General features: G+C 48.2%; 1 protein-coding gene across 4 annotated transcripts in view; it reads right to left on the bottom strand.

The window, feature by feature from the left end:
- Window positions 1-15,203, bottom strand: part of LOC106595389 (unconventional myosin-XVI) — a 242,290-nt gene that overhangs the window by 35,559 nt on the left and 191,528 nt on the right. For 3 of the 4 annotated variants that reach the window (XM_045707327.1, XM_045707325.1, XM_045707328.1), the window contains 5 exons: window positions 12,411-12,507; window positions 12,070-12,331; window positions 10,148-10,207; window positions 5,838-6,208; window positions 4,168-5,466 (listed from right to left, as the gene is read on the bottom strand). In XM_045707327.1, coding sequence (XP_045563283.1) covers window positions 4,168-5,466; window positions 5,838-6,208; window positions 10,148-10,207; window positions 12,070-12,331; window positions 12,411-12,507 — 2,089 coding nt within the window. The remainder of the gene's footprint in view (window positions 1-4,167; window positions 5,467-5,837; window positions 6,209-10,147; window positions 10,208-12,069; window positions 12,332-12,410; window positions 12,508-15,203) is intronic. The other variant, XM_045707326.1, reaches the window with a different exon arrangement.

The following is a 15,203-nucleotide window of genomic DNA, read 5'->3' as shown; positions in this document are numbered from 1 at the left end:
GGGTACAGAGGTATTTGAAGTAGATATGTACATGAAGGCAGAGTAAAGTGACTAGACATCAGGATAGATAATGATAAGGTATTTGAGGTAGATATGTACATGAAGGCAGGGTAAATTGACTAGGCATCAGGATAGATAATAATAAGGTATTTGAGGTAGATATGTACATGAAGGCAGGGTAAAGTGACTAGACATCAGGATAGATAATAATAAGGTATTTGAGGTAGATATGTACATGAAGGCAGGGTAAAGTGACTAGGCATCAGGATAGATAATAATAAGGTATTTGAGGTAGATATATACATGAAGGCAGGGTAAAGTGACTAGACATCAGGATAGATAATAATAAGGTATTTGAGGTTGATATGTACATGAAGGCAGGGTAAAGTGACTAGACATCAGGATAGATAATAATAAGAGTAAAATAAAGAACAGAGTAGCAGCAGCATTGGATGAGTGTAAAGGTGTATGTGTGTGTGTGCGCGTCTGTATGTATGTGTGTTTGTGTTGTCGGTATGTGTGCGTGTGTGTTATGTGTGCAGGCGTATGTGGTACATGTGAATGTGTGTGGGTTTTGTGTGAGAGTGTCAGTGTTGTGTGTATTTGTGTGGGTATACAGTGTGTACATACACTGAGTGTAGAAAACATTTGGCCACTAGGGGCAACAGTGAGCGCTGTTACCTTGAAATAGGTTTGGGTTTTGCTAAGGTGTTGTGGATGCAAATGGTGGATTGGCATCAGCATCTGCATCTGATGCCAAAGGTTGCATGGTTGAATCCAGTGATATTTAAGACAATCCTAAACCTTAATTCCTAACCTTAAGATTTTGGAGTTAATGCCTAAACTTAACCTCAAATACCTCGAAATTTGACATTTGGAACAACTTCGAAATTTGACGTTTGAGAAACATGGATGAAATTCTAATTCTGTGAGACTGTGAGAGCTTGTTGCTCTACAAGGTGTTGAAAGCGTTCCACCTAGATGCTGGCCCATGTTGACTCCAATGTTTCCCACAGTTGTGTCAAGAAGGCTGAATGTCCTTTAGTTGCTGGACCATACTTGATACATACAAGAAACTGTTGAGTGTGAAAAACCCAGAAGCGTTGCAGTTCTTAACACACTCAAATTGCTGCACCTGGCACCTACTACCATACCCTGTTCAAAGGCACTTAAATATTTTGTCTTGCCCATTCACCCTCTGAATGGTACACATACAAAATCCATGATCATAGTTTTCATCTGGATTCACCTGGTCAGTCTGTCATTGAAAGGTGTTCCTAATGTACACTCAGTGTATAGTCTTGTGAGTGTGCATTGAGTCAGTGCAAGATAGTGTCAGAGCAGATAGACCGCGTAACCATTAATGAACTATTTAGCAGTCTTATGGCTATTTAGCGGTCTTATGGCTTGGGGGTAGAAGCTGTCTCTGAGCCTGTTGGTCCTGGAGCCAATGCTCTGGTACCGTTTACCGGACGGTAGCAGAATGAACAGTATATGACTAGGGTGGCTGGAATCTTTGGCAATTTGTTGGGCCTTCCTTTGACACCGCTTGGTATAGAGGTCCTGGATGGCAAGGAGCTCGGCCCCAGTGATGTACTGGGCTGACCTCACTACCCTCTGTAGCGCTTTGCGGTTGAGGGTGGTGCATTCGCCATATCAAGCAGTGATGCAGCCAGTCAAGACGCTCTCGATGGTGCAGCTGTAGAACTTTCTGAGGATCCGATGGCCCATGCCAAATCTTCTCAGACTCCTGAGGGGGCGGAGGCGCTGTCGTGCCCTCTTCACAGCTGTGCGCGTGTGCGTGGACCATGTTAAGTCGTTAGTGATGTGGGCGCCAAGGAACTTGAAGCTCTCGATCCGCGCCACTACAGCCCCATCAATCTCGTACATGTGTAGGAACACTGTGACCTAGTGCAGCTCTAGTGTTGACCCTCTCCATTGATATGAGTGATACATACTTCTACTCTGCTTCTCCAAAGGCGAGGTCCTGCATCACCGGTACTAAGGGGCCTATATATGCTGCTCTGCTCTGCATGCACTATACAGGCACTAAACACAGATAGAGCTACATAACATATGTCTGGGTACTGTAAAGTGGTGTTGGTGTTTGTGTGTGTGAGCGTGTGTGTGAAAAAAAGAGAGAGAGACGAGGGACACCTGAGTCCTATTTATCAGCCTGATTCCTCCCTGCCATATGTAAACAGGGACTTGCATGCGTAGTGACATTTGGTGAAATTGCCTTTCTAAAGTCATCTCTTAACTTCATCAGTGGAAGGCACGGCTGTGACCGGAGCATCTGTTCCCCTTCAGAGGCATGGAACCCCAAATCAATTCCCATCATGTTTTTCCTGTACCATTTCAGAATGAAATGGAATATTCCAAGCTGGGGTGTGATTGGTATATCTGTGATATTGAGGTGATATTGGATGTTACATTCCCAGCAAACATCATATCTCTGATGAGATTGAGTCTATATTAATGATTTTAATTATCTTATATGAGGTTAGATTGGGGTCTGGTAGAGAGAGTACCTGGGTATGACAAAGTGGCTCTCTCCCCAGCTGCAGTTAAGACCTGATAATCGTAATCTAGTTGTCGCGTCTCAATGCCTATAGACACCTGTTTAATATTAGCTCATCTACACTTTGTTACTCCATATGATCTAACCCAAAGAAGATGTTTTAATATAAGATTTATACATCGTGAGGACATGATTATGTGATTGTGTTGTCATTGATTTATTAGTTAGATTTCATCCTACATCATATCAGATTTTGATAATGGTTGAGATCATTTTTCATTGTTTGCACTAATGTACTGTACAGCAGCATCAGCATCAGTGTGTGGGTGGGTGTCATGCCGTGCAAACATTACACGTTCAACTGAGACGTCCTGTCACTTAATTAAGACAAGTGAGATTACATGTGGGAAGGAGTGACATATCTTTTCACAATCTGAAGAAGGGAAATCACCCTCTCTCCTCCTCCTCCTCCTCCTCCTCGTTCCTGAATTTAATTCAATTCAATTCAAAGGCTTTTTTGGCATGGGAAACATATGTTTAGATTTGCCAAAGCAAGTGAAACAGACAGTAAACAAAAGTGTAATAAACAATAAAAAATGAACAGTAAACATTACACTGACAAACGTTTTAAAGGAATAGAGACATTTAAAATGTCATATTATAGCTATGTACAGTGCTATAACGATGCGCATTTAGTTAAATTACGAAAGGGAAAAAATAAATAAACATAAATATGGGTTGAATTTATAATGGTTTGTTCTTCACTGGTTGCTTTTTTCTATTGCTGGTGTGATGGCACACTGTGGTATTGCGCCCAATAGATTTCGAGTTTATCAAAATTGGATTTGTTTTCAAATTCTTTGTGGGTCTGTGTAATTTGAGGGAAATATGTGTCTCTAATATGGTCATACATTTGGAAGGAGGTTAGGAAGTTCCACCTCATTTTGTGGACAGTGTGCAACTTTTCTCAATAGCAAGGCTATGCTCACTGAGTCTGTACATAGTCAAAGCTTTCCTTAAGTTTGGGTCAGTCAGTATGGTCAGGTATTCTGCCACTGTGTAATTTCTGTTTAGGGCCAAATAGCATTCCAGTTTACTCAGTTTTTTTGGTAAATTATTTCCAATGTGCCAAGTATTTATCTTTCTCATGATTTGGTTGAGTCTAATTGTGTTGCTGTCCTGGAGCTCTGTGGGGTCTGTTTGTGTACAGAGCCCCATGATCAGCTTGCTTAGGGGACCCTTCTCCAAGTTCATTTTTATGTAGGTGATGGCTTTGTTATGGAAGGTTTGGGAATCACTTCCTTTTAGGTGGTTGTAGAAAAAAGCTATTTTTAGGATTTTTATAATTAGCAGGTATCGGTATTCTGCTCTGCATACATTATTTGGAATTAGCCTCTGCTGTGATGGATTCATGTCTTCATCACCTCAGAGTTTAGCAACACACACACGTGCACACACACATGCACACACACATTGTTGCACACACACAAAGACACACAAAGACATACAAAGACACAGTTCTGGGGTCTTCTGGTTCAAATGTGTGTGTGTGTGCATGGTCAGGGGGTGTATGAGACAGTGTGTGAAGGAATTCACAGATGTAAAGGTCATCTGTGTATGTGTGTGTGTGTTACATTGTGACTCACCTCCCTCCCTCATCTTGCGTCCTGTAGTGGTCTTCTTGAGCAGGCTGCGTCCAGAGCTGAACAAGGTATTGAGCTCATCCAGGGCTGGCTGAGGGCTGGTCAGGGGTCTCCCGTTGGCTGGGTTGAACAGCAGGGGCGAGGATGAGCAGGAATGGGCACGGCGCGGCTCTGGGCGGGTGGACTTGGCCGGAGAGTAGGGAGGGGGCTTGTCCCCTGCAGCCCTATGAGACGAGGAGTGGTAGGAGGGCTTGGGAGAGTCCAAGCCGCCCCCACCCGTGATAGAAGCAGCCCGGGTAAGGGAGAGTATGCTGGACTCTGGGGGGAAGGGGAAGTGGGAGGGGGGTCGATAGGGGGGAGGCAGGGCATTGGTGGGAGGAGGGGGAGGCGGAGGGGTGAGGGGAGGAGTGGGCTTGTCTGGGAGGAGGACGGAAAGAGAGGGGGAGGAGTCAGCGCGCTGGCGGTAGTACTGAGGTGAGAGGGGGCTGTCTGGGCCGGCGTAGTTCAGGTTGGACTCAAACACAGGCAGCTTCTTCACCTCCAGAGGGGTGAGGGGTGACTCGTCAGACGCAGGGGAACAGGTGACAGGGGAGGGGGGGAACACCAGGAGAGGGGGGCGGTGGGTGAGCAGGTTGGGGAATGGTGCAGGGATGTCACACCCTCCTTCTTTACTATGAAGGGGCTTGCTGTTTCCTCCGGCGGCAGATGTTTGGGCCTCCATAGTAGTAGATACACCCCCCAGCCCTGCCCTCTTCCCCTCTCCACTCTGAGAGGGAGACAAGCCCAACCCTAACCCCCCTAACATCAATCCTAACGCCTCCAGCTTTACAGCTGCCTTCGCAGCAGCAACTGCCCCTCCCACAGGAAGTCCCGCCTCCTCGGGCAGGAAGTACTTCATCTCCTCGTAGACGGCCTCGGTGTCTCCCTGCTCGGGGCTGTCGGGGGGGTCCTGGTAACTCCCTCCCAGACTGTAACTCCTGGCCTGAGCCCCCACCATCTCTATGTACACATCCTCCTCATCCTGGTTATGGTGCAGGCTCAGTGTCGCCCCCTGTGGGCCGTCCACAGACGCTGCACGCTGCATCAGCCCTCTCAGACACCCCATACCCCCTAGCCCTCCGGTGCGGGACAGCAGGGCCAGTTTGACATCAGCGGGGCGGAGCTGGAGGAGGTTAAAGCCGGCAGCGTTGATCTCTTCATAGGAGCCAGTGAGCTTGGTGTTGGGGTTCCTCTTGGGCTTGGGAGGAGGCACCTTCCTCATGGTGGTGTAGTCATCACTGTGGGGTCGCGGCTTGGACAGAGCTAGGGAGGGGAGAGATGAGAGGAGAAACAGTTCACAACAGTCACACTGACAGCTGTGTTTTGGGGTACATAAAAGCTAAGGTAATGATAGTTGGGGTATTGTGGTGTATATATGTACCATCCATAGGTGACAGCTGTGTTTTGGGGTACATAGAAGCTAAGGTAATGATAGTTGGTGTGTTGTGGTGTGTATATGTACCATCTGGAGGTGACAGCTGTGTTTTGGGGTAGATAGTGTCTAAGGTAATGATAGTTGGTGTGTTGTGGTGTGTATGTGTACCATCCATAGGTGACAGCTGTGTTTTGGGGTACATAGTGTCTAAGGTAATGATAGTTGAACAGTATGTCTTAATTGGGGTGTTATATTGTACCATCCGTAGGGGACAACTGTGTTTTAGGGGGGCTCCCTGCAGGGGACCCGTAGCCCTCGGGAGTGGGGCTCTCTCTCGGGGGTCCCAGGGTCAGTCCGGCGCTGACCGCCTCGTAGGACGCACTCAGACGAGTGCTGGGGTCCCGCTTGGGTTTAGGGGGAGGCTGTTTCCGTGGTGATGCCAGGCCTCCCCCATCCTCAGTGGTATGGGCCGCCTGTTGAAGGGCCGGTCTGATGGATGGGCCATGGCTGGAATGTACCAAGTTCTCTATAGTCAGGGGGATGGGCACTGAGCTGGAGCGGAAGTGGCGGATGTTCCGGCTCCCCCCGTTGACAGAGCCGTCTTGGTTTCTCCCGCTCTTCTCCACAACCCTACATGGGAAATCAGATTGACATGAGAAATAAATTAACATTAGTTTTCTTTTGAAGAAGTATTTTTCTCCCCATTTCCACAAGTTTTTCTCTCTCTCTATTGCTCTAAATCACTCTCTTCTTCTCCTTTCCATCCCACTTTCTGTCTATTTCTATTTCCTATCTCCATCTCTCCTCTAAAACTCGATGGACAAACACACCTTCTGTTGATATTTGATCCTGGTTCCAACCAAACATAATAAGATGAATTTTCCTTGAAAGCAACAACAATAAGATAATTACTTTCCATCTACAAATCTTGATTAATTTAATTATTCCCATCATATCATCCACAGACTCCACTCAAATGTATGGCTGCATCATCTGTCATGCCACAAATACATTCTAAAGAGGCCAATATGGGGGATAAAGTGTGGAAACCCTATGGATTATTTCTGCTCTTAAATGTTTAAGTCTAATCGGCTTGCTGTAATATGATAATATGAAATTCACTCTGCTCTGCAGTTTGATATTTCCTTCTCCAATCTGGAGGAAGCCATCTGTTGGTCCCTCTGGACCAGGTGGAGGGAGGGTTGTGTATGTCTGTAAAGTGTGAGAGAGATAGTGTGTCTGTGTGTGTGTCTCTCTCTCTGTGTGTGTGTGTGTGTGTGTGTGTGTGTGTGTGTGTGTGTGTGTGTGTGTGTGTGTGTGTGTGTGTGTGTGTGTGTGTGTGTGTGTGTGTGTGTGTGTGTGTGTGTGTGTGTGTGTGTGTGTGTGTGTGTGTGTGTGTGTGTGTGTGTGTGTGTGTGTGTGTCGGTTGGTTGGTTGGTTGGTTCTTATATCATTGTGGGGACCTAAAAAGTCCGCAGAAGAATAGTCCCCTCAAGGATAGTGAAACAAGGAAAATTCTCCCTCGTGGAGACATTTCCCACGTCCCCATGAGGACAAAGGCTATTTTAAATGTAGTGGTTAGGGTTAGGGTTAGAAAAAGGTAAAGATAAGGGGTTAGTGGTGTAGGGAAAATATGATTTTGAATGGAAATTAATTTTATGTCCCCACGAGGATAGAATAACATAACGTGTGTGTGTGTGTGTGTGTGTGTGTGTGTGTGGAGGGCCTTTACAGCCTGAAGAGGTTTCCGACTGACTTTGGTAAGAGTGGGAGTAGCGTAGTAATCTGGCATGGGACACTCCCACAGGGATCCCAGCGACACAATACCATCCACCCCTCCACCTCCCTCACCCATATTCCCCTTCTACCTCTCTACACACCCTCCCTCACCCATATTCCCCTTCCATCTCTCTACATACACCCTCCCTCACCCATATTTCCCTTCCACCTCTCTACTCACACCCTCCCTCACCCATATTACCCTTCCACCTCTCTACACACACCCTCCCTCACCCATATTCCCCTTCCACCTCTCTACACACACCCTCCTTCACCCATATCCCCCTTCCACCTCTCTACACACACCCTCCCTCATCCATATCCCCCTTCCCCCTCTCTATACACACCCTCCCTCATCCACATTCCCCTTCCCCCTCTCTACACACACCCTCCCTCACCCATATTCCCCTTCCACCTCTCTACACACACCCTCCCTCATCCACATTCCCCTTCCCCCTCTCTACACACACCCTCCCTCACCCATATTCCCCTTCCATCTCTCTACACACACCCTCCCTCATCCATATTCCCCTTCCCCCTCTCTACACACACCCTCCCTCATCCATATCCCGCTTTCCCCTCTCTACACACACCCTCCTTCACCCATATCCCCCTTCCATCACTCTACACACACCCTCCCTCTTCCATATCCCCCTTCCATCTCTCTACACACACCCTCCCTCACCCATATTCCCCTTCCATCTCTCTACACACACCCTCCCTCATCCACATTCCCCTTCCCCCTCTCTACACACACCCTCCCTCATCCATATTCCCCTTCCCCCTCTCTACACACACCCTCCCTCACCCATATTCCCCTTCCATCTCTCTACACACACCCTCCCTCATCCACATTCCCCTTCCCCCTCTCTACACACACCCTCCCTCACCCATATTCCCCTTCCATCCCTCTCTACACACACCCTCCCTCATCCATATTCTCCTTCCACCTCTCTACACACACCCTCCCTCACCCATATTCCCCTTCCACCTCTCTACACACACCCTCCCTCATCCATATTCCCCTTCCACCTCTCTACACACACCCTCCCTCACCCATATTCCCCTTCCATCTCTCTACACACACCCTCCCTCACCCATATTCCCCTTCCATCTCTCTACACACACCCTCCCTCATCCATATTCCCCTTCCACCTCTCTACACACACCCTCCTTCACCCATATCCCCCTTCCATCTCTCTACACACACCCTCCCTCATCCATATCCCCTTGCCCCTCTCTACACACACCCTCCCTCATCCATATCCCCCTTGCCCCTCTCTACACACACCCTCCCTCACCCATATTCCCCTTCCACCTCTCTACACACACCCTCCCTCATTCATATTCCCCTTCCCCCTCTCTACACACCCTCCCTCATCCATATTCCCCTTCCACCTCTCTACACACACCCTCCCTCATTCATATTCCCCTTCCCCCTCTCTACACACCCTCCCTCATCCATATTCCCCTTCTACCTCTCTACACACACCCTCCCTCACCCATATTCCCCTTCCCTCTCTCTACACACACCCTCCCTCATCCACATTCCCCTTCCCCCTCTCTACACATACCCTCCCTCATCCATATTCCCCTTCTACCTCTCTACACACCCTCCCTCACCCATATTCCCCTTCCCCCTCTCTATACACACCCTCCCTCACCCATATCCCCCTTCCACCTCTCTACACACACCCTCCCTCATTCATATTCCCCTTCCCCCTCTCTACACACCCTCCCTCATCCATATTCCCCTTCTACCTCTCTACACACACCCTCCCTCACCCATATTCCCCTTCCCTCTCTCTACACACACCCTCCCTCATCCACATTCCCCTTCCCCCTCTCTACACACACCCTCCCTCATCCATATCCCGCTTTCCCCTCTCTACACACACCCTCCCTCACCCATATTCCCCTTCCATCTCTCTACACACACCCTCCCTCATCCATATCCCCCTTGCCCCTCTCTACACACACCCTCCCTCATTCATATTCCCCTTCCCCCTCTCTACACACACCCTCCCTCACCCATATTCCCCTTCCCCCTCTCTACACACACCCTCCCTCACCCATATTCCCCTTCCCTCTCTCTACACACACCCTCCCTCATCCATATTCCCCTTCCCCCTCTCTATACACACCCTCCCTCACCCATATCCCCCTTCCACCTCTCTACACACACCCTCCCTCACCCATATCCCCCTTCCCCCTCTCTACACACACCCTCCCTCATCCATATTCCCCTTCCCCCTCTCCACACACCATCCTTCACCCATATCCCCCTCCCCCTCTCCACACACCCCCTCCTCACCTGTTAACCCCTCCTAATGCTGATGACAGTATTAGTGTGTGTGGGAGAGAGAATTACTCTTGAGAGGGAGGAGGAGAAGGAGGAGGAAGGAAAGGGGGATTACCAGTGACATCCCCAACCCCTTCTCCCTTCTGTATCTCCCTCTCCCTCCCCCCTGCTCTCTCCTCACCCTCTCCCTCCTCCCCCTCACCCTCTCCCTCCCCCCTGCTCTCTCCTCACCCTCTCCCTCCTCCCCCTCACCCTCTCCCTCCCCCTGCTCTCTCCTCACCCTCTCCCTCCTCCCCCTCACCCTCTCCCTCCCACCTGCTCTCTCCTCACCCTCTCCCTCCTCCCCCTCACCCTCTCCCTCCCCCCTGCTCTCTCCTTACCCTCTCCCTCCTCCCCCTCACCCTCTCCCTCCCCCCTGCTCTCTCCTTACCCTCTCCCTCCTCCCCCTCACCCTCTCCTTCCTCCCTGCTCTCTCCTCCCCCTCTCACCTTCTCCCTCCAAATCCCCTATCTTCCAGTCTCTGTCCCAGTAGCAGATGTCCTGTTAGCCTGTTAGCATACAAGGGCACATGGAGGACAGAAGCACAGGTAAGAGTGTTGTGTGTGTGTTCGTGTGTATGTGTGTGTATCCTCTCTCTGCAGGATATACACCCCTAGTGTTAAATTGCATTTTCAAACACAATCAAACTTGCAGCTGTTCTGGCCAATTGGAGGATTATCTCTGTCTGATTAGCATGTTCAGAAGGAATACAGGAATACATTCTAAAATGACAGCCTTTCTCATTCTTTCGTCCCTACACTGGAAAAGGATTTTGGGCCCGTCTTACAATTCAAACAATGGTTGCCATGCCAACTACAAGCTGTATAAGGTGTAAATCATAGTCCACTGAATCCAGGAAGGGATAGTCCAGCGTCCCACTGTGACATAGATACACAGCCATGAGACCACCACCCCCGGGGGACGCACAGCCCGAACCCGCACCTCCGCACAATTCCCAACCAACACGGCTCCGGTATGCGTCCTCTATCTATTTGAATGTGTTGACAGTTCAAGCAACAGTTGGAGAAATTGTGCTGAGAATTCGAAAAGTATAAAAGGAAACGGTCCAATATTCTAGAACACTTGTGTGTACATGTACACATTTTGGACTATGATTTTACACTGCTGCTACCTGCTGTTTATAATCTATTCATAGTCACTTTACCTCTACCTACATGTACACATTACCTCAACTAACCTGTACCCCTACCTACATGCACACATTACCTCAACTAATCTGTACCCCTACCTACATGCACACATTACCTCGACTAATCTGTACCCCTACCTACATGTACACATTACCTCAACTAACCTGTACCCCTACCTACATGTACACATTACCTCAACTAACCTGTACCCCTACCTATATGCACACATTACCTCAACTAACCTGTACCCCTACCTACATGCACACATTACCTCAACTAACCTGTACCCCTGCCTATATGCACACATTACCTCAACTAACCTGTACCCATACCTACATGTACACATTACCTCAACTAACCTGTACCCCTACCTATATGCACACATTACCTCAACTAACCTGTACCCCTACCTACATGTACACATTACCACAACTAACCTGTACCCCTACCTACATGTACACATTACCACAACTAACCTGTACCCCTACCTACATGTACACATTACCACAACTAACCTGTACCCCTACCTATATGCACACATTACCTCAACTAACCTGTACCCTTACCTACGTGCACACATTACCTCAGTTAAACTGTAAACCTACCTACATGTACACATTACCTCAACTAACCTGTACCCTGCACATTGACTCGTTACCGGTACCCCCTATAGTGGAACTTTTTATTGAATTTTTAACTTTATTTGATTTAGTAAATATTTTCTTAACTTTATTTCTTGAACTTTCATCGTTTGTTAAGGTCTTGTATGTAAGCATTTCACTGTAAGGTCTATGCCTTTTATATTCCGCGCATCTGACAAATAAAATTGGATTGGATTTGATAACCTCGAATGCGCTGCAGCTATAGGCCAGTGTAGGCTTGCTGAAACATTAACACATGCTGATGTTTAACTCATTATCCTAGCAATCATAATATGGAATTATAGTCACCAACCAGCACAGGCTCAATGACACCATAACTCACACATCACATGACACACATACTGTACACACACTATACACACACTGTACACACACTTTGTGACCTCGACATCTCTATAGTATCTGTGGTGATTTGGGTGAGTTACTTACAGCCACAGAATATAGTCTAAATCCAATCCATTATCATTGTATTACATCATACTATTAGCTTCAAATCAATGAAGAAACACAAAACCACCAGGAGCGACTTCTCTATGAGTGTGAAAGGTTGTCTATTACCTTTTGGGGGTGTCCTCCTCTTCGCCAACTGGCTCGGGTCTCTCACCGAGGGGCGGACTGTTGCTGTGTGACCCGTTGCCATGGCAGCGCTGGTGGTTGCTCTCACGGGCGATGTCAGAGGCGTTCTGGATGACCAGGTGGTCGTAGGTGCACAGGCCCTGGTCTTCTGCCCCCTGGAGGAACCTCTGGATACTGCAGTCCTCTGTCGGCTGGGACAACAGTCTATGGCGCACACGCTGCCTGGCCAGCCAGCCACGGATCACTGACAGAGGATAGGGGGAAAGAGAGGGGTTAATAACACACAGACACACACACACACACAGGGATGCAAGTTGTTGTACCTTTCTGGCAGGTGATGATCTTCCTGTGTAGTTGGTGGCAGCGGTCGTTGAGCTGGTCAGCTTGCCAGTACCTCAGAAACACCTTACTGTTGCTCATCTGAGACAGAGACAGAGACAGAGACAGAGACAGAGAGAGAGAGAGAGAGAGAGAGAGACAGACAGACAGACAGACAGACAGACAGACAGACAGACAGACAGACAGACAGACAGACAGACAGACAGACAGACAGACAGACAGACAGACAGACAGACAGACGAAGACAGACAGACAGACAGACAGACAGACAGACAGACAGACAGACAGACAGACAGACAGACAGACAGACAGACAGACAGACAGACAGACAGACAGACAGACAGACAGACAGACAGACAGACAGACAGACAGACAGACAGACAGACAGATAGATAGATAGATAGATAGATAGATAGATAGATAGATAGATAGATAGATAGATAGATAGATAGATAGATAGATAGATAGATAGATAGATAGATAGATAGATAGATAGATAGATAGAGAGATAGAGAGATAGAGAGATAGAGAGACCAGGAGGGAGAGTTAGATAGAGAGACCGGGAGGGAGAGTTAGATAGAGAGACCGGGAGGGAGAGTTAGATAGAGAGACCGGGAGGGAGAGTTAGATAGAGAGACCGGGAGGGAGAGTTAGATAGAGAGACCGGGAGGGAGAGTTAGATAGAGAGACCGGGAGGGAGAGCGAGAGAGAGGGATCGGGTTCGGTCAGTTTAAGGCTATAATGAGTTCACTGTAGTTATACTGAACAAAAAAAAGATTTTACTGAGTTACAGTTCATATAAGGAAATCAGACACTTTTCAGTAGTCAGAACCTTAAAAGAGCGCAGACGGCCTCTGATCATTTATAAGGAAATCAGTCATTTGAAATAAATTCATAACACCCTAATCTATGGATTTCACCTGACTGGCCAGGGGTGTACCCATGGGGCACCAGGCCCAGCCAATCAGAATGTGTTTTTCCCCAGAAAAGGGCTTTAATTACAATCAGGATTACTCCTCAGCACCCGCCCTCAGACTACCCCACAGTTGAAGAAGCCGGATGTGAAGGTCCTAGGCTGGTTTGATTACACATGGTCTGCTGTTGTGAGCAGTGTTCCCTCGAAGCTGTGCGCATGCTCATGCGAGCAGTAGCCTCGAGACTGCCGCGGAGCTAACCGGGACTGTCCCGGAGCTAACCGAGACTGTCCCGGAGCTAACCGAGACTGTCCCGGAGCTAACCGAGACTGCCGCGGAGCTAACCGAGACTGCCGCGGAGCTAACCGAGACTGTCCCGGAGCTAACCGGGACTGCCGCAGAGATTTTGTTGGCGGCAGAACGCATCGGAGTAGGATTTTATTGCATTGACATGCACATTGACATGCACAACTCAACTGTACTCTACACAGACCGGTACTGCATAACCAATCAGAGCTGCAGTAGACCTATATGCAAATAGACCATTGCCATTTATGGATCTGTATGGATCTTTCTTTCTCTCGGAAGACCTGAGCCCTAGGACCATGCCTCAGGACTACCTGGCCTGATGACTCCTTGCTGTCCCCAGTCCACCTGGTCATGCTGCAGCTCCAGTTTCAACTGTTCTGCCTGCGGCTATAGAACCCTGACCTGTTCACCGGACGTGCTACCTGTCCCAGACCTGCTGTTTTCAACTCTCTAGAGACAGCAGGAGCAGTAGAGATAGTCTCAATGATCGGCTATGAAAAGCCAACTGACATTTACTCTTGAGGTGCTGACTTGTTGCACCCTCAACAACTACTGTGATTATTATTATTTGACCATGCTGGTCATTTATGAACATTTAAACATCTTGGCCATGTTCTGTTATAATCTCCAGCCAGCACAGCCAGAAGAGGACTGGCCACCCCTCATAGCCTGGTTCCTCTCTAGGTTTCTTCCTTGGTTTTGGCCTTTCTAGGGAGATTTTCCTAGCCACCGTTCTTCTACACCGGCATTGATTGCTGTTTGGGGTTTTAGGCTGGGTTTCTGTACAGCACGTTGTGATATCAGCTGATGTAAGAAGGGCTTTATAAATACATTTGATTTGAGACATTTATTTTGAACTGGACTGTATTTACAGCATGAGAGATCATGAGTAGATGCGCTTGTTTTGAGATCAAAGCCAGAGCTGCATGTAGCCATGTGTTCATATCCTTTTCTAGTTAGTGAGTTATTAACCCAGATATAGATCATTTGTAGTCAGCAACAGGGGAGTGATTGCTTCCTACAAGAGCACAAAAGGGGGTAGTTACCCTCTTCCTGGGGCGTGGTGTAAGGGTTGGTTTGTCCCACCTAGGACAGGTGCACAGGCCATGGGATAGACATGCTCCCACACACCCAGACTATTAATTCCTATATTCACCACTTGTCAGAAATGTGTGTGTGGGCCTGGGTGTGTGTGTGAGAAAGTAGGCATTGGGAGAGACTGTGTGTGTGTGTGTGTGTGTGTGTGTGTGTGTGTGTGTGTGTGTGTGTGTGTGTGTGTGTGTGTGTGTGTGTGTGTGTGTGTGTGTGTGTGTGTGTGTGTGTGTGTGTGTGTGTGTGTGTGTGTGTGTGTGTCTCTAAAGGGTTGATTTAGTGGCAGCTGTAATAAGTTTTATCAGAAGTCCATGGGATTTCAAAATATAGTGGTCTGGGCTCAAAATATTCCTCTTCCCATCTTCTGTGTGGACAGACAGACAGGCAGACAGACAGACAGACAGACAGACAGACAGACAGACAGACAGACAGACAGACAGACAGACAGACAGACAGACAGAC

The sequence above is a fragment of the Salmo salar genome, chromosome ssa25, assembly GCF_905237065.1.
Source record: "Salmo salar chromosome ssa25, Ssal_v3.1, whole genome shotgun sequence".
NCBI lineage: Eukaryota > Metazoa > Chordata > Actinopteri > Salmoniformes > Salmonidae > Salmo > Salmo salar.
The sequence above is the reverse complement of the archived record's forward strand: the minus strand, read 5'-3'. Positions and strand labels throughout refer to the sequence as shown.